This window comes from Vombatus ursinus, unplaced genomic scaffold, assembly GCF_900497805.2.
Source record: "Vombatus ursinus unplaced genomic scaffold, bare-nosed wombat genome assembly UNPS02010461.1, whole genome shotgun sequence".
Taxonomy (NCBI): domain Eukaryota; kingdom Metazoa; phylum Chordata; class Mammalia; order Diprotodontia; family Vombatidae; genus Vombatus; species Vombatus ursinus.
Window position 1 is genome coordinate 4,421,783 of NW_020950239.1, and position 26,979 is coordinate 4,448,761.

At 38.3% G+C, this 26,979-nt stretch overlaps 1 protein-coding gene across 2 annotated transcripts in view; it reads left to right on the forward strand.

Annotated features, from left to right (window-relative positions):
* Positions 1 to 24,826: 24,826 nt before the first annotated feature.
* FDCSP (follicular dendritic cell secreted protein) overlaps positions 24,827 to 26,979 on the forward strand; it is a 16,210-nt gene continuing 14,057 nt past the window's right edge. The window contains exons 1-2 of one of the 2 annotated variants that reach the window (XM_027854451.1): positions 24,827 to 24,966; positions 25,214 to 25,542. In XM_027854451.1, the coding sequence (XP_027710252.1) occupies positions 25,515 to 25,542 (28 nt within the window). In that variant the 5' untranslated portion in view covers positions 24,827 to 24,966; positions 25,214 to 25,514. The remainder of the gene's footprint in view (positions 24,967 to 25,213; positions 25,543 to 26,979) is intronic. The other variant, XM_027854450.1, reaches the window with a different exon arrangement.

A 26,979-nucleotide genomic window follows, 5' to 3' on the forward strand; every position in this document is an offset into this window, starting at 1 on the left:
AGACAGAGAGATGGAGAGAGGAAGAGAAAAAGATGAAGAGAGGGAAAGAAAGAGATGGAGGGGGAGAAAGAGAGAGGGAGAGACAGAGAAAGAAAGGGAAGGAGAGAGACAGAGAGATGCCATAGGAAAATAAATCTCCGCTGGTCCTTAATCAGATTGTACTTCATGGAGGTCAAAAATAGACAGGCTGTCAGCCTTGCCAAAACTGTTTCTATCCCAATAAAGCAAAGTATTACCTTTGCAACTGATGATACTAGTAATGATATGTTACTGGATTCTGTTCTAAACATTCTATGATTCTTCATTATAGAGTGCAAAGAGCAGAGACATTTCATGAGACGATGCACAGATGTTACTGTGAAAGAACCCACTCTTCAAAAACACCCTCAACAACTTTCATTTCCCCTCATATCCCCCAAGAGCTATCACAACAACCTTCCTCAAGCCTCCTCTCCTGCGTCTCTTCGTCTGCTCAAACCCAGCAGCTGAAGGTGCTCTGGGAGAAATGTCTAGTGGATAGCTTCCTTCCTTCCTTCCTTCCTTTATCCATCCTTCTTTCCATTTATTCACTTATTGGAATAGCAACATCTTCAGAGATTGTACAAATCATATGAAAAATCATAGTGCTTAGAAGTTATCTTACCTGTACAAGCAACTGGTTAGCCCTGAAACTCACTAAGTCTATTTATCTTTGCCTGGAGTTAACATAAACCTGACTCCCTAGCACTCTCTTAGCCTTCTCACTCACAATCATTACCCCAATTCCCTGATGATTAGTTTATACATTCATAGCTTGGAAATAGTAAGGGACCTTAAAGGCCAACTTGTCCAAGCTTCCCATTTAACATAGAGGGGGAGCTAGGTGGCACCATAGTGCACAGAGAGCTGGGCCTAGAGTCAGGAAGCTCAAGTTCCTGAGTTCAAATCCAGCCTCAGATACTTATTAGCTGTGTGACACTGGACAAGTCACTTGACCCCGTTTGCCTCAGTTTCCTTATCTGTTAAAGTGAGCTGGAGAAAGAAATGGCACACCACTCTAGTATCTCTCAAGAAAAGCTCAAATGGAGTCATGAAGAGTCAGACAGGACTAAAATGATTCAGCAAGTGACCTCCCAAGGTCACAGAGGTAGTAACTAGAAAAGAGCTGGTATTTAAACCCGGCTCCTCTGACTCCAAATCTTTCCTTTACTTCCTTTTCTCAAGACCCTCTATGGTGGAGTTGGGCTCTGCCAAGCTTCTAGTATCTTAAGTTGAGGCCTATCCTCAGTCAGTTGGGAATGGGCACAGATAATCAGTGGTACCCTCTGATGTTCTTCCCACACAACCCCAGATAATCACCTAGTTACATCACTCAGACGAAGCCTAGCATTATTTGCCTCTGAAAGTTCACTAAGGACCCATCATTTTTTTAAATCGACCTTTCCCTATCTTACACCCTTGTGGTCAATGTGTACGTCTCCACTTTCACAAGACGCCATTTGGGACTCGGTTTTGTGGAACGGGGATGAGCAAATTGAATTCCATTCCTGTTAGAAGCAGGGATCACGGCGCAGGCAAATCAGAGGGTGCCGGTCAGGACAAAATCCCTTGGGGAGACCTTGATGCAAGAGAAGGGATTCAGCTAATCCTCAGGGATTTTAAAAGTGATTATTAGCAAAGCCACCGTCTAAGACCAGCTGAATCACTGGATGACGGGACAATAATTGGTCCTTCTCTGTTGGAGATAGGGATTTAAATGCAAGCGAAGAGGTGTCTATACATATAAAGCTGGAAGGGTGCAGATCTCAGAAAGGTCTGGATTCCTCTTTGTTGGGACAGGAAGTGAGGTAAGATGAAATCGTTGCTTCCATCTAACTGCCCCATGCTAAGCTATTAGGCAAAAGGCAGTGTGGTCCGGTGTTTAGGGAACCAGTCCTGCTGTGGCGTCAGGAAACCTGGAACCCCCAGAAGACCTGGGTTCAAATCCTACCTCTGGCATATACTGCGGTGTTATCACCCTCTCAAGGACCCAGGCAACTCGCTACGACTGTAAGAAGCAAAGCTGGAGCCCATATCCATTGGTGTGGCAGAGAGAGTCATGACTTGGAGTCAGGAAGACCTGGGTTCATGTCCATATCAGATACCCACTAACTGTGACCCTGGGCAAGTCACTGAAACTCTCTGAGGCCAAGTAAAAGGAATTTGTTGGCTTTTAAGGTCCCTTTCAGCTCTCAGTTGATGAGCCAATGACAGGGAGAGTTTTCTCACTTCCTGATTCCGATGAAGTCTACCCCCAATCCCCCAGTTAGCAAATGTGTTAAGTCAAATTCATCTAAGTGAGCTTTTGACTGACTAATAATGCCATATAATAATTTGCCTTAAGACTATTACATGGAATCGCTTCTTATTGAAGGAAATTGATGAATTTGTATGAAAACTATTGTGACTAATAGACTCCATGAGCGTCTATGATTGACAGCAGGTTCCATGAGGGCAGGGGTTAAATACTGCATATGCTCCAGCACCTACCATAGTGTTCTGTATACAGTAGGGGCTTAATAATGTGCATTTCTTGAATCAAACAGAATGCCATTTTTGCTATTTTCTAGGATTTTTCTCTTAAAAATGAGGACAGTAATTCTTCTTGGGCTCCTGGGAGTCACTTTTGCAGCCCCAGTAAGTATTTTTAAAAATATGGCTAATTGAGCTGTTTGATCTTAGCGGAGGAAGCATTTGTACCTCAAATAAAACATTTTTCTTTCCTTCTAGCTTAGCCCACAGCCTCTTTTGTCTGCAAGCAACAGTAAGGAGGTCAGTGCTTGGGGGTGTGATGTTTTAGATCTTTCTTATGGGGCCACGTTTGTTCCTCATCAGAACTTGCCAAACTGGCCAAGTTATCTGGTAGCAGGTAGAGCAGTGGATAGAGGATTGGTCCAGGAGTTAGGAAGCCTTGAGTTCAAATCTGCCCTTAGACACTTACAAGGTGCAGTTTCCTCGACTATAAAGTGGGGGTAATTACAGCATCTATCTCGTAGGCTCATTGTTAGGATCGAAAGAGATATTTATGAAGCACTTATCATGGTATCTGGCACACAGTAGGGATGATAAATGAATACTCCTATTATTATTCTTATCACTTTAGAAAAGTGTTTAAGTATGCTGTTTTAAATGAAACGGAATAGGGGTGAAGGTGGGACAGGCAACGAGAAAGAATTATGCCTGCTCCATTTATTTAAGAAATCTTAGAGGGGAAATATCATGCTCTCCAACATTCAAGAAATGTGAAATCTAAATGATTAATTTTACATTTCTGGATCTGGTCCTTAAGACATTTCCAGTTCATTTTCTGCTTGGCTCATATGACACCATATTGTTTTCAGCTACTTTGTTTTCCCCAATAGATGATACTGTTTTCCTTCTGAAGAGCACTAAGGAAGATGCTTTGCATAGAGTAAAAGCTTAATAAGTATTTGGTACTAATTCAATCAATAAATCTTACACTGGGAGCAATCTCACACTAAATGAAGGAAGTGGAGCATTACAGGGTGTGTGTGTGTGTATGTGTGTGTGTGTGTGTGTGTGTGTGTGTGTGTGTGTGTGTTGCAGGGGCGGGAAGGGAAATCCTGGGCAGATGGACAGTACGTATGCTCAATATATATCTATTTCCTTGTTCCCATCCTTTAGTTTCATGACTATTTGATAAATTATAACTCCAGTGAGAAATTGCCTCAATTCTGAAATAAAATTCTTCTCAACAGATATGATCTACACTGGATTTGCGATAATAATTACATAGTAATCTGTTTTATAATTTTCCTTTCCTTCCTTAGTTACTGATGGGTCTTAACAATGCCAGGCTTTGGAATTTCCAGGTATAGTTATCTCCACAATTGCTTTCAATGGAAGACTCTCAATTCCTTTTTTCTCCACCATCCTTTGTCGATCTCCCTCCTGTGTAGAGGAGACAATGCTCATTTCGTTTCTATAATCCTCTTTCTGAAGGCCTAGATTAAAGGTCCCAAGCTTCTTTGATCCCTTCACCCCTTGACTTTTAGTAAACCTTCCCATACCAACTATTCAAAATGAAAGGAAATACATTATAGGATTTATCATGTAATACACATAAGAAATGGAATAAAGGAATAAATTGAATTCAAGAAGATGATATAGTTAATTACAAAAATATTTCCCATAACTCCTCAATAAGCTTCTCACATCCCTGGGTGGGAGGTAAGTGAAGCCCAGCTTAGGAATCACCGATCTAGGTCTTAGGGATGGTCGAAATGATTATTAAAACAATCTGAATTTTTAAAGTCATGCATTTACCTCTCAGTAAGACTAATCATTTTTCTGAAAACAGAAGTACTCTTTCTCATGATTGCAGCTGATTCAAATAGATCTTATTCCATTTGCATGGTCTATCACATGGTAAGGAATCAGATTATTGCGTGAAATATGTGGCTTCCGTAGAAGCCCATCCCCAAATTTTTGTTGATGTGTAAAAGAAAGTTTGTTAACAGCACATTAAAAATGGAAGAGAACTAACTCTAACTTAAGAGAAACACCAGTTTTGTCTCATTCCCATCCCTACCCCAGCAGGCACCAGCGAATCCACTGATTTTCCCTCTCCCTGGAATCCTGCAGTCGCAGACTCAAACACCTGAACTTTCCCAGAATTCACGGTCATCTCTAGGTCACATTGGAGGACTTGTCCCAAACCAGATACCTATCCCAGGTCAGGTTAAGTTGGCTCAGAGAACCCAGGCGATCCAGCAGGAACCTTCCCAGCTGCAGACACCTCAGCAGAACCAGCAGGATCCTTATCAAGTAAGCAGAACATAACTAGCATGGGGCTAACGGGGCTTTGTCTCAGGGTGCCAACATCCAGAGGTATTACAGTATAACCACCCCCCTTGGCCACCATCTACAGAGTCCTGTCCCCATAATACCCCTCTCCTGGAACTCAACTTCCTTTCAAAATCTCAGCAGCTAGATGGGCAATGGGCTGCCCCATCCCAATCTGTACCAGTGGTCTACTAGCCTTGTACCACTGCTGCTGCCATGTCTCCCATCTCAAGCGAATGTGCTCCAGACCCAGTAATTCCCGCTTCTGACTTTTCAAGGAAGTTGTACTTCTTTGTTACTTCCTGAAAAGAGATTCCCCCTCATTGGGAAAACTCATAGAGCCACATGGATGTAGAACAAGGGTTACCAAGTGGTTTTCATCCAGCTAAAATCATCAGAGACTATGGATGTCTTCATGTAGCTTATTCCAATCTGGCACAACTGTAATTCATGTCAGCTAATATGTGACCCTAGCTCCAAGTTGGGTGACTAGAAATAAAACGTTTTAGAAAAAAATTAGTAAAGGAAAATCCTGTATGTCAAAAGTGGCCAATGATCTTTAGGCAGTCAGCATGGAAGCTTAAGCTGCTGCTTCCTAACTCTTGAGATAAGATTCCAACACAGCTCTCCTGCCTCCAGATGCAAAGCTCTGCTCCGGTGTCCTTGGTATTTTAAGTTTAATTCTGTATTCTTGGTATCTTAACAGATTATACCCTGCTACTTTTCATATGGATTCCCTCAAGTCTGGGGACAGGTAGGTAAATAAAAATGTGACTGCAGTTGGGCGCAAAAAAGGTAAATTTTCTCCTTCTCACTTCTAGGAGGGAAACATTTATTAAGCACCTTTTATTTGCCAGGCACTGCGCTAAACCCTTTACAAATATTATCTCATTTGATCTTCACAACAACCTTGGGAGGTAGGTGCTATTATTATCTCCATTTTACAGTTGAGGAAACTGAGGCAGACAGCCATTAAGTGACTTGCCCAGGGTCACATTGCTAGTAAGTTCCTGAGGTCTTCCTATATCGTCTAGCTGCCTGGGCCTGCCAATCTAACCCAAACAACAAAACCTGTAGCCCACACTGGGAAGGGTGACCAATTGGATTGGTGTGACACGGGCAGCTTCCTCACTGAATATGGCAATTTTGTTCTTGCATACTTCTCAGATGAAAAGCCCCCAAGTTGCTGTTGGGGGAGACAGCACTTTTAGTCTCAAGACGGACACTTTTAGTCTCAAGAAATGGCCATTCTGTGAGTCAGGGAGTTAGTTTTCCTTAGCTTTGTTCTGTAGTTTCATTACAGACATTTAGGAGAAATGAGCCCTCCAAAATTAATTAAAATAATATAAAATACAATAATTTAATTTTTAAAATTAATTAGAAAGGAATGACCAGTGGTCCTGCCCACTTAATCAAGGAGGGCCCATAGACTGAATTATACTTCCCAACTCAGGAGAATGAACTGGTTGTCTCCGATCAAGGGACTTAAAGAATTTACAAAACATTATCTGAAATGTTGATGTTACTTTTCTTTCTTTTCTTTTTTTTTTTTAATTTTTTTTTCTTTTAGGCAGTTGGGGTTAAGTGACTTGCCCAGGGTCACACAGCTAGTAAGTGTCAAGTGTTTGGTCTGAGGTCAGATTTGAACTCAGGTCCTCCTGACTTCAGGGCCAGTGCTCTATCCACTGCACCACCTAGCTGCCCCCTTTCCTTTCTTTTTCAAATAAGTTCCAAGATTCTTATTTTAATTGGATCAATTGAGACACTATTTGTAAAGGACTTAGCACATGGTGTCTGGGCGGTAGCACATAGTAGGTGCTTTCCTCCCTTCCCTTCCCTCCCACTTGGATTTAATTTTGTATGTTGAGTTCAGAAGGTCCAAAATACAAGGAAATAAGAAAAATTAGAGCAGATCAGAGTAACCTACCATAGCTACATCCAATGCCATTGTGTTCAGTGCTTGACATGAGTTAATAAAACAAAATAAACTTAGGTAAACCAATCTGAGCATAAAGGAAAAGCCTAACAAGAGGAAAAGAGTGTAGGAAATCCTGTTTCAGACACTTGCGTCTATATATGTATGTGACTTTAGTCACTGGAAGGCAGTCTCTTTATATCTGAGCCTCAGCTTTCTCAACAGTAAAATGGGAATGGTATTACTTAAAATATCTTCTTTAGAGTGTGGTTGTATTAGAGAAAAATCTTAAAGCGCTCTGTAAACACGAGCTATAATTATTCCATTCTGTCTTAAAAGCTGCAGCATCCACTTATTTGAAGATTGCTATTAATGTAGTTAGGGAGCACTAGACCCAAAGTCAGGAAGATCTATGAATTCAAATCCCACCTCAGATACTGGCTAGCTGTTGAGACCCTGGTCAAGTCACTTAACCTCAGTTTGCCTCAGTTTCCCCATCTGTTAAATGAAGATAATAATTGCACCTATGTCCCAAGATTATTATGAGGATCAAATGAAATAATATTTGTAAAGCACTTTGCAAACATAAAATACTACATAAATACTACTAGTTCTTATTTTTTTTTTTACACTTTACTCCCTTCCATACACAATCCAGTCCAGTCAAACTGGTCTTTGTCTTGTTCCTTCCTCTCAGTTGTTAGTATCTCCCCCACCCCCAAATTATCTTGTACATAAATAATAATAACAGCATTTATGTAACATTTTAAGGCTTGCGAAGTACTTTGCAAATATTATCTTATTTGATTCTCACAATAACCCTGGGAGGTACGTGCGATTATTATCTTCATTTTGCAGATGGGGAAACTGAGGCAGGCAGAGGTGAAGTGACTTGCCCAGGGTCACACAACTGATCAGTATCTGAAGCTGGATTTGAACTGAGGTCTTTCTGACTCCAGGCCCGGTGCCCTACGCACTGTACCACCTAGATGCCTGGAAATATGTGCAGAGGATATGTACAAATATCCTCTAGCTAAACTGTAAATTCATTGAGGGTAGGACCATTTTTTTTGGCTTTGTTTTCCTGGTGCCTGGCCCATCAGGGGTGCTTAATAAATGCTTGTAGATTGAATGATTGATAGATAACTCTTGCTGGAGCAAGCAGGGAGGGAGTGCCTTCCTCCAGGCCCATAAAAACAATTGCCTAAGCATTATGCTGTCTCCAGCAAATCTCCCCTGTGGCATCCTTTCCCACAAAGCCCCCCAGAGGATGTTACATCATCAGTGGAACCATTTTTCAGTCAGTGGATTTAATCCGGTGAAGAAGGAATTTAGCCTCCCGGAAATTAAATTGTCCCACCCCTGCAACCACCACCGGCACCACCTCATTCCCATAAAATTCAGTGGCTGAGTCAGAGTTAAATTTGTGACTCTTGATACTTGAAGCTCCCTCCCTTCCTGTAACCATTAATTGTCTGCTCCCCACATCAGGGCTTCTCTTGGACACTCTTGTCTGCCAAGACTTGGGGATGCATTGAGATGCTTTCCATGCTGTTGACTTCGTTATAGGAGACATAGAATGATAGACTGTTGGAGCTGGAAGGGTTCTTAAAGGTCATCTGAACCAACTCCCTCATTTTTACAGATGAGGAAACTGAGGCACAGGGATATGAGATCCGTGCTTAGAGCTATATGTAAACTAAGGGCCCAGTCTCCTCTGGTATATACAGTCTGACCATCCCTCGAGGTTCTTGGTTTAATCGTCTTTCCCTGGCACCTCACAACCGCCCCCTACAAAATCCTTAGAGGGCATAAATGTACCTTCACAATTATTTCAATATCCAAAGATTAATAGTTTGGATTTATTAGTCTTCTAATTAGAATGTGTTTGATCTCTTCCAAATAGATGGTCCAGTACTATCCAGTCTGCATGTATGGATCACAGGATCTGCCCCCCCAGTTCTTCCCTCTCCAAGGCGGACAGCAGCAACCCCAGCAGGTGATATAGCCATTGTCTTTTTCTTCTGACTGTACCCATTGGGAATCAGAGGGCACAATAAGTGGGCACGTGGTGGAATGGTTTACCCATCACTTACTTGATTTAAAACTTAAGGGTGAAAAAAGACCTGGCAGTGTTGTTAGGTGACTGGACCTTGGTTTGAATCCTGCTTCTGGCATTTACTAACTGTGTGACCTTGAGCAGGTCACTTACCCTCTCTGGTCTCAGTTTCCTCATTTGTAAAATGAAGGAGTTGGACCTATTGGCTTCTGAGATCCCCGTAAAGCTAAGGGCACCAGAACCGTTAACTATTTCATTGCTTGGGTAGGTCTAAAGGGGAAGGGTCCCCAAGATGTGCCATGAATGTGGATGGTGCCTAGAAGGGAAGTCTTGAATTTTCTCAATGTGCCTCCATTTCATATGTTAGGTCACCAACAACCTTTTACTGAGTCCCTGGGAGTCATTTATTTATTTTTTAACTCGGTGACAGCCAGCTCTGAATACAGCCTTCCTAGGTAGGAAGATCCCCTTAGGTCAACTTTGTGAGTCTCAATTTACTCTGAATATCTCTTACTAGTCTAATGAGAACTAAGGAGACCAGTGGTTAATTGGAGTCGTTCCCATTTAGTTGAGAGAAATTCCATTTGAACTCCCCGTCACTCAACTGATCTCTACAGACAAACCATCGCTCTGGATTCCTTCCTCTCCTACTACGCCCGCCTACCTTGTGCACAGAGCACATTGTCAAGAGACAGAAAATGAGATTATTTGTTTCATTTATTTAATTTACTTATTTATTAGTTATTTAGTATAATTTAGTTATTTTTATCTGTCTTAAAATCAACCAATAAGCATTTATTAAACACTTTATGTGTGCCAAGCACTGGGGATACAAAGATATAAATGAATCCATGCCTGTCCTTAGGCAGCTTATAGTGTATGAGATGTACACTTGTAAATATATACAAAATTTGGGATAGGGACTGAAACAGGGTACTTCCTGTTCCCTGGTACAGGGAACTTCCAAGTGAGGAAACTCCCTCCACCAATGCAGGTTGGCACTCTTGGTGGAATTTAGTACCTTAAAGAGCTGCCTAGAGTACTACTCAATTTAGGTGACTTGCTCAGGGTCACGTGACCACTATGGGTCATTGGCAGAAGGTGAACCCAAACCCTCCTGGCTTCTGAGGTCAGTTTTCTATCTACTATGCCATGCTGCCTCATACAAGCTACATATATAATCAATGCAAGGTATTTGGGGGCATCAGGAAAGACTCCATGTAGGAGGTGACATTTTGAAATAAGTTTTGGAGACGAAGGATTCTAGGAAGTGAAGGTGCCAAGAAAGGGCAGTACTAGTAGTAGGAACAACGTGGACACAGGAATGTTGTGTGTATGTGTTTTATCTTCCTCCTATAAAGTCTACACCCCCACATATATACACACAAATTATTACATACTTGCTGTATCAGAAAGCTGCAAAACAAAGTGTTACATGAGGTCTCAGGGCAATGGTTCTTACCAACCAAAGAGAGAAGGGAAGGCTTTCTGGAGGGGATTATCTTTTCAAAGATGGGTAAGAAAAATTCACCAAGCTAAGTGGAGAGACAAGAGGTGGTGGGAGGAAATTCCAAGTAAAGGGTACAAGAGGAGCAAAGGACAGTGCAGGGTAGGTGACAGATTAGCTGAGTCTGGCTGGAGAACAGATAACATGAAGTGTACTAAGATGTAATAAGACTAGAAAAGCAATGGTGGAACCAAACTGTAGAGGTCTGAAATTTATTTGGTAGATAATAGGGAGCCACGGAAGTCTTTGGAAAAGCCATTAGAGTCTATTTGTCAAGAAAACCTCAAATGGGGTCACGAATGTTGGACATGACAACAAAATGCATGAGTTGCCCGGGGGAGAAAGTAGAGGACTTTCTCAAATGATATGGTCCATGATACATTCAACTTCCACCGCACGTAGATCTGGTCACATTTGTTCAAAAGATTTCAGTGGCTCCTTATTACCTAATAAGGAAGGCTTATTATCATGAGGTCCAATGAGTGGAAATAAGGGCTGGTACTTGGCTGGTGGCAATGGTACTATGAATGAAGTGATGGATGTGGGAGACATTTCAGAGATGGAATCAGTAAGACGTGGTCATTGATTGGATCTAACAGATGAAGAAGAGAAAAAAGTCAAAGAGAGACCCAAAGTTTAAACCCAGGAGACAGGTTAAATGGCAAAGGATTATACCAGAGACAGAAATGAAGAAGTGAAAAGAAAGAGTAAGCTTAGGAAGAAAGAAAATATGTTTTAAAAATCCATTTTTCTGTTTGTGCAAAAGTTGAATAAAGCAAAATTCATGAACCTCTCAAATCTGACAGATTCCATCTTATGCTGAATTTGGATGCATTACTCAACAAGCAGGGGCTGTAAGTGCAAACCTTTTTATTTCACTAAGGCAACCGTTGGTGCTGATTATTCCATATTCTATTAATTTAATTAGTGTATTCATCTTGAAAAATAGTATTTCTTCATTGCTAAGTACAAATCCAGTTTGTGACTTGGCTCCAAAGCAAACACTTTATTGGTTCCTAGCTTCTCTTTTCATGTATTTGTGAGGTAGTTTCGATTTTCTGGAATAAGACACTTCTGATCTGAGTTGAGAAAGAAATACAATTGTTGACTTTTGGGCAAGAAACCTGGGGGGAGTCAAGTGGGCCTTGAATTCAGAGCCTTTCAGAGTCCCCCAGCCTTTCAAGGGACAATCCAGGCTTTCCAACAGCTCATAGGAAAAGTGCATTTAGGTAGCTGGCATTTCCTGTAATCTGGGAAATAGCAAAAGTTTCCTTGTTACAATAAGAATTTCTATTAATTAAATTTTAAAGCCTAAGAATTATAGGCTCTACGTTATTCTGCCAACTTCAGGCGCAGATAATGTTTTTGGCCAGATCTGAGAACAACAGGAAATCAAATTCCATTGCCCTGACAGCCAGAGCTGTAGCTTGGGAGAGGCGTTGAGATTTTTTCCTATCAATCTATTAGATCAATAAACATTTATCAAGTGCCTCCTATGCCAGGCACTGTGCTAAGCACTAGGGATACTAAAAGAAGCAAAGGGCCATTCTGGGGTGGAAAATTTGGAGAGTGCCAAAAATCCTGTACCAGGGCATGATTCCTTCCCTAGTTACTCAATGCTAGCCCTTGGCTGCTTATTTCAGATGCAAAAAAAAGTTAAAACTTCACTAACGTCCCCTTCTTAAAAAAAAACAAAACAAAAAACCTTCCCAGTTTAACCATGTCTGGAAATGGATTCCTCTGTCTGCATTTTAAATTTGGCACCTCTACGTCAAGAGGTGAATGTGTTTCATTCATTCTCTCGGACCCCTGGTTTACCATTGCATTGTCCCTAGTTCTAAAGTCTTTCAAAGTAGTTTTTCTCTCTGCTGTTATTAGCATAGTATAAATTGTCCCTCTAGTTCTATCCATCTTGCTCTATCTCAGTTCATCCAGATCCTCCCAATTTCCACTAAAATGGTCCACTTCGCCATTCCTAATGGCGTGGTAAGATTGCATCACGTTCACATGCTACAATGTGCTTAGCCGTTCATCAAGAGGAGAACATTGCCTATCTAGGTCCCCTTTCAGAGCCTTTCTTTTCTTTGTTTCTTGGCAGTACACTAGCATCACACCAAAACAATGCTTCTCAGTCACCTATTACCCGGGTCTGTTTCTTAACATTCTGTGCTAGAGGTTCAGGGGAACCTAGACAAAGTCTAAAAATCTCCCCACCCCCCAACATAATCAAGGGAGAGCTTGTCCTAGTAGAGTTGCTTTCAACCATATATAGAAACTTTATAAAACCAAGGATTTCATTCATGTTTGTTTTTCGGTAAATATTTTGGGAGGTAAAGGCAGAGGATTGAAGTTATCTAGGCTAGCAAGGTCTTACTGGTAAGAAGGTCATTTTTATTTTTTAACACCAATATGTTAAATATAAATATCTTCAGCACCAATATCTTAACCATGACATGTTATCAAGTTTCTCTGATTCTGCAGGGATTACCTGGAGGACAACAGCAGATGAACATGGATCTGTTAAGAGGGGATGTTCCTGAAACCCCTGGGGTGGTAAGGATATTCAGAGGATTTTTTCCAATTTGAGTCACATGACATTACATGGTAATTTAAAGGCAACAATAAAAATAATCCATATTTATATAGTACTTTAAGGTTTGCAAACCACTGCCCTTACCCAACACTGTGAATTTTGTGGAATACATATTATTTTTATAGATGAGGAAATTGAGATTCACTGACATGATATAAGTTCCCTAATATCACAGAGGAAGGAAGGAAAGAAGGAAGGAAGGAAGGAAGGAAGAATGTAAATATTTATTAAGCACCATTGATCCTTACAATCTTTTAAGTAAATGCTGTTATCCCCATTTTACAGTTGAGAAAACTAAATCAGACAAAAATTAAGTTACTTGCCCAGGGTCACACAGCTAGGAAGTATCTAGGGTCAAATTTGAACATGTCTTCCTGACTACAGGCTGAGCATTTTGTGTACCACGGTACGGTTAGGTAGTATCATAGTACACAGAGCACTAAGCCTGGAGTCAGAAAGACATGAGTTCAAATCCAGCCTCAGACACTTACTAGCTGTGTGACCTGGGGCAAGTCACTTAACTTGTTTGCCTCAGTTTCCTCAACTGGAAAAAAGGAGATAACAATAGCACCTACACTGTATCAGGGATCAAATGAGATAATAATTGTAAAGCACTTAGCACAGTGGCTGGAACACAGTATGCACTATATAAATGTTAGTTATTATTATTTCCATAAATGAACTTTAGCAATATTGTCACTTTTATGGCTGAGCTGTGAGGACTGCATATTTCTCCAGTTATTTAAGTTGTTCCTCATTTCCTTAAGGAACATTTTGTAATTTCATTCATATAATAGGATGCATTTTGGTGGATTAACTCCCAAATATTTCATGCATTTTGTAGTTACTTTGAATTGGATTTTTTTTCTATTCTTAACTCCTGGATTTTATTTGCTATATAGAAGTACTTTTTATATTAGTGGATTTGTTTTGTAGCCCATTTACTGAAGCTATTAAATGGTCTTAATGAGTTTCTTTGTATCACTGATTCTCTAGGATTTTTCTAGGCAAAAAATCATGTCAGCAGCAAATTGGGATCATTCTGATCTTATTTATTTCCAGATATTATTACATAATCTATTCTGATGCCCAACTTTTCTATTAAAAAAAAAGTACCATGTAGTTTTGATAATTATTACTTTGTAATTTAGTTTGATATGTGGTAAGGCTAGTTACCCTTCCTTACCATATTTTTTCATTATTTTCCCTGGGATTCTTGACCCCCTGTTCCTCCAGATGAATTTTGTTATTTTTTTCTCCTTGCTCTATTTTGAATTTTTAAAATATATTTTGTAGCATTTTTGCTAAGATTTTGTTTTATATTTTTGTGTAAATATGCATTAGGGATAGTGGTCTTTACATTTCTTTTTATGCTTTGTCTTTCCCTGGTTTGTATATCAAGACTATGGTTTCATAGAACAAATCTAGCGAATCTCTTCTTTTCTTATTTTTGTCAATAATTAATATCATATTGGAATTAATCATGCTTTGAATGTTTGATAGAATTCAATTGAAAATTCACCTGGTCATGGTCACACACACAAACCCAGCCCCTTGGAATTCTTTTTCTTTTTCTTTGTGTAGACTTTTTTATTAATTTATTTTGATTTACCAACAATCACTTCCATAAGCTTTTGAGTTTTGAACTTTTCTCCTCCTCCCTCCCAACCTCCCTTCCCAAGACGGTGTGCAATCTGATATGGGCTATACATATACATTCCTATTAAACGTATTTTCACATTAGTGATGTTCTAGGAGGAATCACCAGAAAGAGGAAACAAAACACAACAGAAAAAAAAAAACAGCAAATAGTATGCTTTGATCTGCATTCAAACAGCATAGTTCTTTCTCTGGGTGTGGATAGCATTTTCCATCATGTGGCCTTTGGAGATGTCTTAGACCCCTGTATTGCCAAGAAGGGTTAAGTCTATCAATATTAGTGATCGCACAACATGGCTGTTACCATGTACAACATTCTCTTGGTTCTGCTCACTTCACTCAGCATCAGTCCATACAAGTCTTTCCAGGTTTTCTGAAGTTGGCCTGCTCATCATTTCTTCTAGCACAATAGTATTCCATTATATTCATATACCACAACTTGTTCAGCCATTCCCCAATTGATGAGAATCCTCTCAATTTCCAATTCTTTGCCACCACAAAAAGAGCTGCTATAAATATTTTTGTACATGTGGGTTCTTTTCCCATTTGTATGATCTCTTTGGGATACAGCCCTAGAAGTGCTATTGCTGGGTCAAAGGGTATGAATTTCTTTCTGTTAGTTTGAGTTATTTAAATTTTCTATTTCCTGTTCTCTTCATCTACCCATTTTGTATTTTTGTAAATATTCATCTATTTAGTTTAAAATATCAGTTTTGTTACTTTAATATTGGACAAAATAGTTCCTGCAAATCTTAATTTCTTCATTTTTTTGTAAATCATTTTTACTTTTTATTTTGTGATTTGGTTTTCCTCTCTTTTAAAAAATCAGATTAGTTAACAGTTTATTTTATTAATTAAAAACCCTAAGGTTTTAAAAATCTTTTTTTGGCTTTCAATTTTGTTTGTTTCTACCTGTATGCCTAATTCATTGATCTGTTTCTTCCCTCTTTTGTTGATGAAAATGTTTAGAGATAAATTTCTACAAGAACTGCTTTGTGTGTATCACAAAAAGTATTTTGTCTCATTGTTAACTTTATTTGATTAAAATATCTATTGCTTCTGTGATTTCTGCAGGGAATTTTCAAGAAAGGTAATGTTTACACTCATATATAAGGGCAGGGGTTAAGACAAAAACTGGCAACAGATGGTGCATATACTTAACTTTACTGGAATTTTGTCTATGTCCTGGGGGTTGAGGTGTACACTATCATGTGTTCTCATAAAGATATTTTATTTCATCTTTGTATCCCTTCCAGTTTTAGCCCATATGGCCCCATTGTCTACCTTGCTATTCTAATTCTCACCCTCTTTAGCCAATAGAGACTGTGCTGCCATACCCCCAAAAAGACAATGCGAACCCTGGATATCCTTATGGTGGAATTCTGATGCCTTCCCATGCTTCTAAGCATCAAAGAGCCAACATTTTGACTTCCTCTACAGATACAGACAATACCATTCCTTTGGAGCTCATAGAAGAAAAGGTAAAGGAATCGAAGGTTTTTCTCATGTCAGAAATTAAATTTTTGCTGTTGATTATTAAGAGAAAAGGAAAGTGAAATATGTGGGTCTTGGTCATGGTCATATGTGTGCAGTACTAAATAAGGACTTACTAAATAAAAAAAAATTTTTAAATAAATAAAGAAGGACTTACTGAGGACCACAAAAGTGATATTCATCTCCTGTTAATAAGCCAGTTAAAACAACCTAGTCAGAATCCAGTCATTGCTTATGACGAATGTCTTCTTCTATCATCAGATCAACCCTGACATGCTGAAGGAAACATAAAAATCTCTTTTCTTGTGGAATGGAGTTATTTTGAAGAAAGGTAAAAAAAGCTAAAAAATGAATTTTGCCCCAAACTATGCATTGAATGCCATGAGTCGAAGGAAACACAGAACTCAATGAAAGCATTAGTTGGGTGAAGCAATTTTCCCAAAACAATTGTAAGAAATGAATTAATGCCTAAAAGCTATAAGTTGTAGAGGCAAATTGGTGGTGCAGTGGATACAGTACCAGCCCTAGAGTCAGGAGCACCTGAGTTCAAACCTGGTCTTAGACACTTACTAGCTATGTGACCACGGGCAAGTTACTTAACCCCAATTGTCTCCAGTAAAAAGCTCTAAGTTCTGGTTACCAACATGAGGAAAATCACCATATTTTTAGTAAATCAACTCTTTATGCATTTGAGAGTGATTTCATATGTTCCAGGTAGCATGATGGTTTTCACATTTCATTCATTTCAAAGGGGAGGGGGAGAATGATTCAGGTTTCATGTGTTTCTTTCCTCACAAAATTATTTCTTTCCTTCTATTTTCTTTGTGTATTTAATATTTATGACTATTCAAATAACACATAGGTCTCCAAATACATATAAAAGTGTATCACTTTAAAATTAATTAAGACAGAATTTATCTCAGGTTAATATCATGAAAACTATTGTCATAATTGGTCTACTTGCTTAAAATCATAAGGTAGTAGACAGATTGGGAAGGGACTTTTGAGACCATTTATTAATGAGAATTCTTTTGTTTTATAGAAAAGGAAACTGAGGCCAAAAGAGGGAAAATGATTTGTCCAAAGTAATACAAGTAGTAAGTGGTAAAGTGGGAATTCAAATCTAGGTCTCTGTCTCCCTACCCAGCAGTCTTTTCACTCTACCACAGAATTTGCTTATTCTATTGACTGACAATTTTCTCCTCAATAAATGAAAGTTGTCTAGGGGCAGCTAGGTGGCACAGTGAATAGAGCTCTGGCTTTGGAGTCAGGAGGACCTGAGTTCAAATCTGGACTCAGACACTTGACACTTACTAGCTGTGTGACCTTGGGTAAGTCACTTAATCCCAATTGCCTCACCAAAATAAATAAATAAATAAATGAAAGTTGTCTTAGATAGCTTCTAAGTCTGAAGGTGGAGGATAGAGCACTGGGCCTGGAGACAAGAGCCCCTCAGTTCAAACTCAGCATCAGACTAGCTGTGTGACATTGGGCAAGTCACAACTTCTGTTTGCCTCAGTTTCTTCTATTGTAAAATGAGGATAACAGTACCTATCTCCCAGGGTTGTAGTGAGGATCAAATGAGATAACTTTGTAAAGTGCTTGGCCCAATGCCTGGCACATAGTAAGCGCTATATAAAATGCTAGCTATTAGCTGTTATTATTTCCAATTCTAAAATTATGTGATTTTAGGAAAGTGCCTTTCCAATGAACTAGTCCATGGTCATTCCCACCAGTGACACACTACCATATTTACTTTATATGGTTTGAGAGCAGGTATAGCCTACTGAGGCAACTTTCACTTTAGAAAATAGTATTCTTTTTCACAAGTTCTCATTAGTGAAGAAATAACCAAATATCTTCCTCTAAATACCATTATCATGTAATGTCACCCATAATAGCACTCTATTGCCTTCATTTTCTCAACTCCTGATTACTTCTCAACCCCTTTGTTCTGCCTTCTACTTGTACTATTGCAATAGACTTCTAATAGACCTCCATGCCTTCAGACTTTCCCTTCTTCAATGAACCTTCACATAGCTGGCAAAGACATATTTTTCAAGTGCAGATCTTACTTGGTCACTCCCTGACTCAAGAAAATCCAAAGGTTCCCCAGTTTTTCTAGGATAAAATACAAATTCCTCCATTTAGCATTTAAAATCCTTTACAATCTAACTGCAAATTGTCTTTCCGGGCTCTTAATATTTATTGAATACTAGGTTATTGAGTTCAATTTTTTCCCCATTTTTGTCTAATCTGTTCCATTGAGATACTTTTCTATTTTTAAACAAAATCAAATAGTTTTGATGATTACTGCTTTGCAATATAACTTGAGATCTGGAAGTGCTATTCTGCCTCCATTTCTAAATTTTTTTCATGCTTTTCTTTTGATAGTATATATGCATATCTCTCTATTTATCTAGCTATACAGATATACAGAGATGTATATATATATATATTTGTTCAACCAAAGGAATTTTATTATTTTGTCTATTTCTATGAAATATCTCCCTCATAATTTAATTAGTATAGTACTAAATCTATAAACTAATTTAGGTAGTGTCATTATTCTTATTTTATAAGCATAGTCTTGCCAGAAACACTGAATATTCCTCCAGTTATTTAGTTATTCTTTATTTCTTTAAGGAGCTATTTGTAATGTACCTATATATGTCTTGAATGTGCCTTAGATGACTGACTCCCAAATATTTTATGCATTCCACAGTTATTTTCAACAGAAATTCTTTTTCTATTATTTTCATCTGGATTTTTTATTCCTCTTAAGAAATTCTATTGATTTTTGAGGGTTTATTTTATATCCTTCTATTTTATTGAAGCTATTAATTGCTTCAGTTCATTTATTAGACAATTCTTTTGGATTTTTCAGGAATAGTTATGTCTCTTCCTTGACTATAACTAGGTCTTTAATTTATTTCTGTTATTTTATTGCTATTATTAATATTTCTAAAACTATGCCAAATTTCATGTACTTCAGGGAAAGGTTTACTCCTGTATTTATTGAGAATGTTTCTAATCCTTCTCCTTTGTTACATACATACACATAATACATATTGTATAGATCATACACACATATGTGTGTATACATATATATACTTCTTATTTTTAAAAAAAGGACATTTATGCCTGTTCTTTTGTCAGATTTTTAGCGTGTACCTTAGCAAAGGATTTTTCTGCATCTATTGTGTATTTATTATATATATATATATATATATATATACATATTTTAATTACTGATGTTCTATGCCTTCCCTCCCTACCTTGAGAATATAAAATCCTTGATGATGGGGAATTCCTCACTTTTGTCTTTGTGTTTACTAACAACAGCATGGTACTAAGGCTCGGAATAGCAACCCCCAAAATGTTTGTTGCTTAACTGGTTGAAAAAGAAGAAAGGAAAATTTGTGTTTTCTAACTAACCTAAGTAGAATCCAATTTGCCATTGAAAAAATCACTTACCTAAAATATTTTTAAAATGGCAGTTTCTTTTTGCAAAATGCTAAAGCATAAGGTCACTATTTGCCCATCCCCATTTCCACCAACTATCATTTGAACATCTATTCAACACAAGGTAGCATCACATATTTTACTTTACATCCTTACCATGGTGCTGGATTCAGTAGCAGCTCAGTTTTCATCAGATAATGGGTGTATTTGACCTTTAATTTCTTACCTTCCTAAAGGAAACGTTTGCTAGTGATTTCTAGTGTCTTTCATAAAATATGCTCCTGACAGTACAAAAACATGAAGCAAAATTTTCCCCTTTCATTGTCGTACTGTAGAGTCATTCACTAAAGCTGATTTGTTTTTTTCCTACAAGAAGGTAAATTTGTGGAAAACTTTTGCCTTAATTTTTTTATTTCAGCTTTCTCTACCACCAAATCATCATATACAGTTGTAGTCAATAAGACATAAATTTGAGGCAAACCTACGAAGAATTCATTCCAGGCATTTTAATGACAATATTTCCAGCAATAAATGTGAATTATCAGCTTCCAAACTAATAGTAACCTAGTCACTTGTTAACATTATCTTTCTGTGCCAGTAGAGTGCATAGCCCTTGATACAACAGATTATCACTAGTTTGGAACAAGTAGACTAGGTATGCATAAAAATAAGTCTTCCTTAGCATTCCTGAAAACAAAAAAAATTACTTCAGTTTACATGGTAGAAATTCCCTCAGCAGTAAAGCCTTCTTGAACAAGAAATATGCAAATTTCAGGTTCTATTTTAATCAGCCATCCCACTCAGTAAAATATCCTATGGACATAGAAGGCGGAGGTTAAAAAAAGAGCAAATAAGAAATGATTCAGTTTAATGAAACAATTAACTAAAAAAAATTATGTCATGTCTTTTCTTCACAGCTCCTCCATAGAATCAGTATATGACTTAACAGATGTTATTGATTGCTTTGTGCCTCCAAAAATAATTATCCCTGGCTCACCAAGACAAAACAAGGATTGAGAAGATACTGTCAATGATAATTCTTCAGATAGAAGACTTTCTATGAGGATTAGATGGCATTACCCCACACAAGAGCCTTATCAAAACTAGAACTGTTCGAGACTTTCAACTAGAATAAGAAGAATCTCATTACAATATAGCTATCTCTATAAGGAAATTTTTTGAAAGAAAACCTACCATATATTTATTTTCCAAGTATCCAAGATCATCCCTAGTTCTATACTCACACTATTTCAAAAAATTTTGTCTTCCTTGATGAAGTAAAATAATCTTACCATATGTTTCATTTTTAGCCTTTTATTTAGATCCTCCATGATTAATGCTGTTTTATAGAACATCTTTCACTCTCCTAAATTCATTTTTTGCTTGCAGCTATTATCATAAATTAAATATTATTTTGTAAGCAAACCATAGCAGACAAAGTCCAATCATGAAAATTGTCTTTATGAAAACTGAATATTCTTTTGAAATAGTTTATCATCACATAATCTATATGGCAAGGAAGACTCTTACTACCACTAAACACCAGTCACATAATAGAATAAAAGTTCATTTTTTTAAAATGGCTTTTCTGAAGGCACTGTCAGGCTTGAAGATAAAAATGACGTGTGATCTTTATTATACTCAACACATGCACTAGGTGTTGGACCAGATACACTAAAGAATCTTCTCAATAATTTTTTTAAAAATCTACTCTAAACTTTTCTTTCATTCTTCCCCAGACAGATTAATCACTTTAATGCATAGGTCCAATCAAGGGAAATAATGTATGCAAAGCATGACAAAAATTAAAGTGCTATATAAATGTGAATTGAACTGGTGTTTGTGATATCTTTCTCCTCATCATCACCATCATCATCACCACAGACCCTTCTCTTTACTCTGGAACCAAATTTGCATGGGATTTTGAAGACATCATTTGTTGTATATACCTACCATGGATCAGGGGTATCCTAATTTCTGGATTGTCATTAATATTCCTTTATCCCTATTTGATAAGAATTGCTAGGAAAGTTGGAAAACAGTTTGGCATAAGTTAGATTTAGACCAACACCTTATAACAAATTCACAATAAGCTCTCTCTCTCTCTCTCTCTCTCTCTCTCTCTCTCTCTCTCACACACACACACACACACACACACACACACACAAAGATACATGAATATACAGGTTCTTATTTGACATGAAAAGATACACAACATGGGATATTTTTGTTGATTTGTATTTTTTTTCTTTTTTGACATAAAATTTGATATTATGTACTTAATATCATCAACAAACATGAACATTTAATATATGAAAGACAGAAAAGATGTCTGCGTTCTGATCCACCTCCCATTATATAGGATTCACCATTCAATCCACTATATATTCACTCTATTCATATTATATAGCATCATATACAATTCACATTCATTGTTACAACTGTTAGTTGTGTTTTTCCTTTCATCATATAGAATGACATGTTTTCCTTCCTTTATTCTCTACTCCTCTCACCATTTACATAAGGAAAAAAAAGGTGGAGAAAAAAAGGAATGGGATCCACACAAGTAATCAACACATTTTAAAGTTTAAAACATAAAACATGTTACTTCTCCCTGTGGTCACCAAATCAGAAACTCAGGAAAATGATTTCAGCCAGTAGAATCTCAGGAAAAAACCCTGACACAGTTTTCCCTTGGGCTAAATTTTAAGAAGCTACTTAGCCAAACAGCCTCCCTGCACCTTTGAAGAACCATCCCAGCGCAAACCTTGGAAATTAAAGCCTGGTATGCAATGGATCCATAGGGTCTACCTATGAAAGGAGATCTAAGGAGCAGAGCAGAAGAAGAAAGAGATTCTGGGAGCAGCTCCCTCAATGATGAGTGTTGCGAGACCCTGTTCTCACGAATGCAGTAAGGTGGCCACCCTTCTTTCTAGTGATGGTTAAGCTCCTACCACAGCCAAGGATGGAATGCACCTAAGAAAGGAAAGCAAGAATATATATTTGCTAGATATCTTGCGAATCGAGTCAAAAAGGCTTTCAAAGAAAAGAGATCAATGAGAGAAAATTGGCTCTGTACATTCACCAGGCTCAGTACAACGTGTAAAGAAGGAAGAAAACACTTCTTAAGCACTTGCTATGTGCCAGACTCTGAGCTAAGTGTTTCATAACTATTTCATTTGATCCTTACAATATCACTGAGAGGTAGGTGCTATTATTCCTACTTTATAGCTGAGAAAATTAAGACAATCAGAGGTTAAATGATGTACCTATATCTGAGGCCCATATTTGAATTCAGGTCTTCATGACTCCTGGCCCAGGGTTCTATCCGCTATGCCACCTAGTGGTCTATGCCATATAAAGGAGGTGACCATTCCAGACCCATACTTGAAATACTCCCATCTTGGTAGAACTTGCCAGAGATTACAGTGGCTTGGCACAGTCTTTGAGAACCCAGAGTCACCTTCGTGCCATAATGAGGAGGAGGATTTCTTAACCATTTTTGTGTCATGAGGCAATGCATAGTTCCCTTTGACACTCTGGCAAAGCCCAAGGATTCCTTCTCAGGATAATGTTTTTTAAAATGAGATGTATGAAAAGCAAAGGACACAGATCATATTGAAATATATATATATTATCTATACATATACATACAAATACATACACATACATATATATATAATAATATATATATTTATATGGTTTACCCAAGTGTTTAGTTCTAGTTGATTTTCTCACACACACACACACACACACACATATACATATGGTTTACCCAAGTGTTTAGTTCTAGTTGATTTTAGGAAAGCATTTCATATCTGACTTCTTTAGGCCACAGGCTTTACCACTAGCTCCTTTCTTGGATTTTGTTTCCTGTGAACTTCTGAGTATCTCAGCTGCTATTGTGCCTTAATTTTGTGATTTTTCAAAAAAAAGATTACTTTATTGAATTTATTGAATTTTATCTGAATTTTATAGTGGATTTTCCTTTAAATCAGAGCCAGACTGGTGTAGTGGATAGAGAGCCAGGAAGACCTGATTTCAAGTCCTGCCTCTGATACATGCCATGTGACCCCGAGCAAATGGCTTAACCTTTTAGTGCACCAGGAAATCCTCCAAGACTACAAGTTGCAGTGAGGTTTCTGATTTTTATTGGTAGATGCAGTTTCCTCATTTGAGATTTCCCTATGCCAATACCTATCCATCCAATGTCCATCTAATTCCTATCCCTATCCTATTTTCCTTTATATATAAACCCTAGAAAATATACTGTTATGGTTCAAAGTGGAGAGTAGCTGAAGTTAGAAAGGAAAGAGAAAACCAGATGCTAGAATTGAGTACCAAGACATCATGACAGAGTTAGAAGGTCATTAAGTTCTAAGTACAAAAGATATCTGAACTTAAGGAATCAAGCAAACTTAGGGAGTAAGTCAGGTTCAGAAAGCCCAGTGTCTAGTTAGAAAATGCAACCTTGGGGCTGAAAGCACAGGTTCATTAAACCAATTCCAACCAGAGTTAATAATATTCTAGAAACTGTTATAGGCAGGCCAGGCTTGAGATCATGGAATGAGTCTTTCAAAAGTTCCCTGGTGGCCCACATATTCCTAAAGAATGTAAGCTTCTTTTTTTCCAAGTTCAATCCCTTCCTTTTCTTTTTCTTTTCTTTTTTATTAATTTCTTTTGATTTATCAACAATCACTTCCATAAGCTTTTGAGTTTTAAATTTTTCTCCCTCTCCTTTCCCCCTCTCCCTCCCCAAGACGGCCCACAATCTGACATAGGCTATACATATACAAGGATATAAGCTTTTAAAGGGCAAGGAACTGTCTCATGTTTGTCTATGCATCCTCAGTTCCCACAGTGCCTGCCACAGAGTAGACACTTAATAACTAAACCTGACATTACTTCCCTGTATGTGTTATATTTCCTCCATTAAACTATATGTTCCTTGAGGTCAGAGACTGGCTCATTTTTGTATTTGTTTTTCCGTCACATAGCATAGTGTTTATCCCAAGCTTGTTAACTTCATTGATTTCTCATTAGTTGGGTATATTGCCACTGCCTGACTTTCTTCCCCCCAAAGAGGAACATGAGCTGGGGACAGTATCACTGCTGCCAGGCCTCATTGTGTCTAGAGAAATCTATGCCAAGTTCTCCTGTTTTTCTACAGGTCCATGGGATCTGGAAGTTCAACAGGAGATAACCCAGGTCCTGCCCCTTGCCCCTTGCCAAAGGCCACGTAGATGCTGTGGTAAGGACACTCTGTACGCCTCTAACAATAAGTACAAGAAGTGCCCGGTGAAATCCAGTTAGGCATAGTGTGGGCATGACATCTTCTGACCTTTCTAACTTCCGTGAATTTCTCAACCAAAGCCGTTGTAACAGGAAAGGGGTCCACGCCTCTCCAAATCCCGGAATTGACAACCACAACTTAAATCTCAACCACAAAGGTCAGCCTAACTATGAAAAACTGTTTAAACTGGGATGTTGTTTTTTTTTCTGGGTATTAACACACTGATTCTTACATTAGTCTTTGTACTAGTATCTGTAAAGGGAAATTGTCCCCAACAAATCGATCAGTTGTTTGAGGGAAAAACAAATATATAGGAAGTGGATAAAGGGAGAAGCATTTATTCACTTGTTCATTGATTTAACTGTATTTGTTGAATTTATTGAATCTCTCTCTCTCTCCCACAGATAGGAAAGACAGCGAATAAAGGTGGCACAGTGAGACATCATAACAGTGGGATGTTTTCATATGCTATCCGTAACATAGGAATATAAAATCTGCCATACTAGAATTTTAAAAGATTTCAGTGCAGCATTATAATTTCATCGCCATAAAGAATTTCTGCCATAAAAACTCCTACTGATAGAACTCAACAGTTCCTCTGCAATTTAGTTGACTGGGGCACTGAGAGGCTGTGACTCCCCAAGAATTACACTAGTGGTTCCACAGCTCCATCGGCCCGTGACAAGATCCCAAGGAGGCAGGGGAATGATCCCAAAGGGTAATCAATCTGAAGGTGGGTCACGTCCTGTTAACGCTCTCTTTGATAATTTCCCAAATACCTCCTTTTTAGCCATGATCACCCAATACTCTCCCACTATGCCTCTTCCCACCACTGGTGCCCTACTGCTTTACAAGCTCCCAAACTCTTGTCTCTCTATCTATACAAGCTGGCTCCTAAGCTATAACCTAACCAGGACCTCCAGAGGCAGCTGAAAAAACAAAACTCCCTCCCCACGGCATATGTACATGGCTCCAGCAAGCTTCCCCGAGTGGGCTCTGGGCTCCAGGACAGCGACTTCTGGTGAGAGCCTCACCCTGCCTCCAGTCACTTTTGTTTTAGATGCAGACAGAGTGAGGCACAAGGGATGAGCAGGCCTAGGTTGTCTGTGATTTGCATGACAGATTTCATTGTGTTCTCTTCTCTTTCACCCACCCTTCCCCAAACCTTCCCCTCTGCCAACCTTCCCTATTTCTCTTGAGGGTACCACCATTTTTACAGAGGACCAGTTCAATGCCCACTCACACTCCCTTACCCTATATATCTAATTAATTGCCAATTAAGTCCCTATGATTCTATTTGTAGAACATCTCTTGTATCCATCCCCTCATCTCTACCTTTGGGTGTTGTTCAGGCAGGTAGATGGCACAGTGAAAAGAAAGCTTGTCCCGGAGTCAAGAAGACCTGAGTTCAAATTCCACCTCAGACACTTCCTAGCTGTGTGACCGTGGGCAAGTCATTCAACCTGACTACCTCAGTTTCCTCAACTCTAAAATGGGGACAATAGTAGCACCTACCTCCCAGTGTAGTTGTGACTAAAAGGAAAGTACATCACCTCTCAAAGCCTCAGTTTCCTCAACTGTGTATGAGAAAAATATTTGTATATTTATAGGATAATTACATAAAATTATTATTTATGCATTTATGCAATTATATAAATTATTATTTACTATTATTGTTCAATCGTGTCCAACTCTTTGTGACCCTGCTTGAGATTTTCTCAGCAAAGATATTGGAGTGGTTGGCCATTTCCTTCTCCAGCTGACTTTACCGATGAGGAAACTGAGGCAAACCAAGTGAAATGATTTGCCCTGGGAAGTGTCTGAGGCTGGATTTGAATTCAGGCCTTTCTGACTCCAGACCTGTTGCTCTATCCACTGTGCCACCTAGCAGCCTTTAAATTATTATTCATATAGTTATATAAACTGCTACTTATATGATAGTTATATAAATAAAGTGCTATGTTTACATGTTATATAAAATAAAATTATTATTTGTATAACAATGAAATTAAATTATTACTTATTACCATAAAAATCATACTGCCACTACCTACCTCACAAGGTTGTTTTGAGAAAAAAGCCAACAAGTTTGTAGTCCTTTACTATGTCTACATATCTATCTTTCTATCTATCTATCTATCTATCTATCTATCTATCTATCTATCTATCT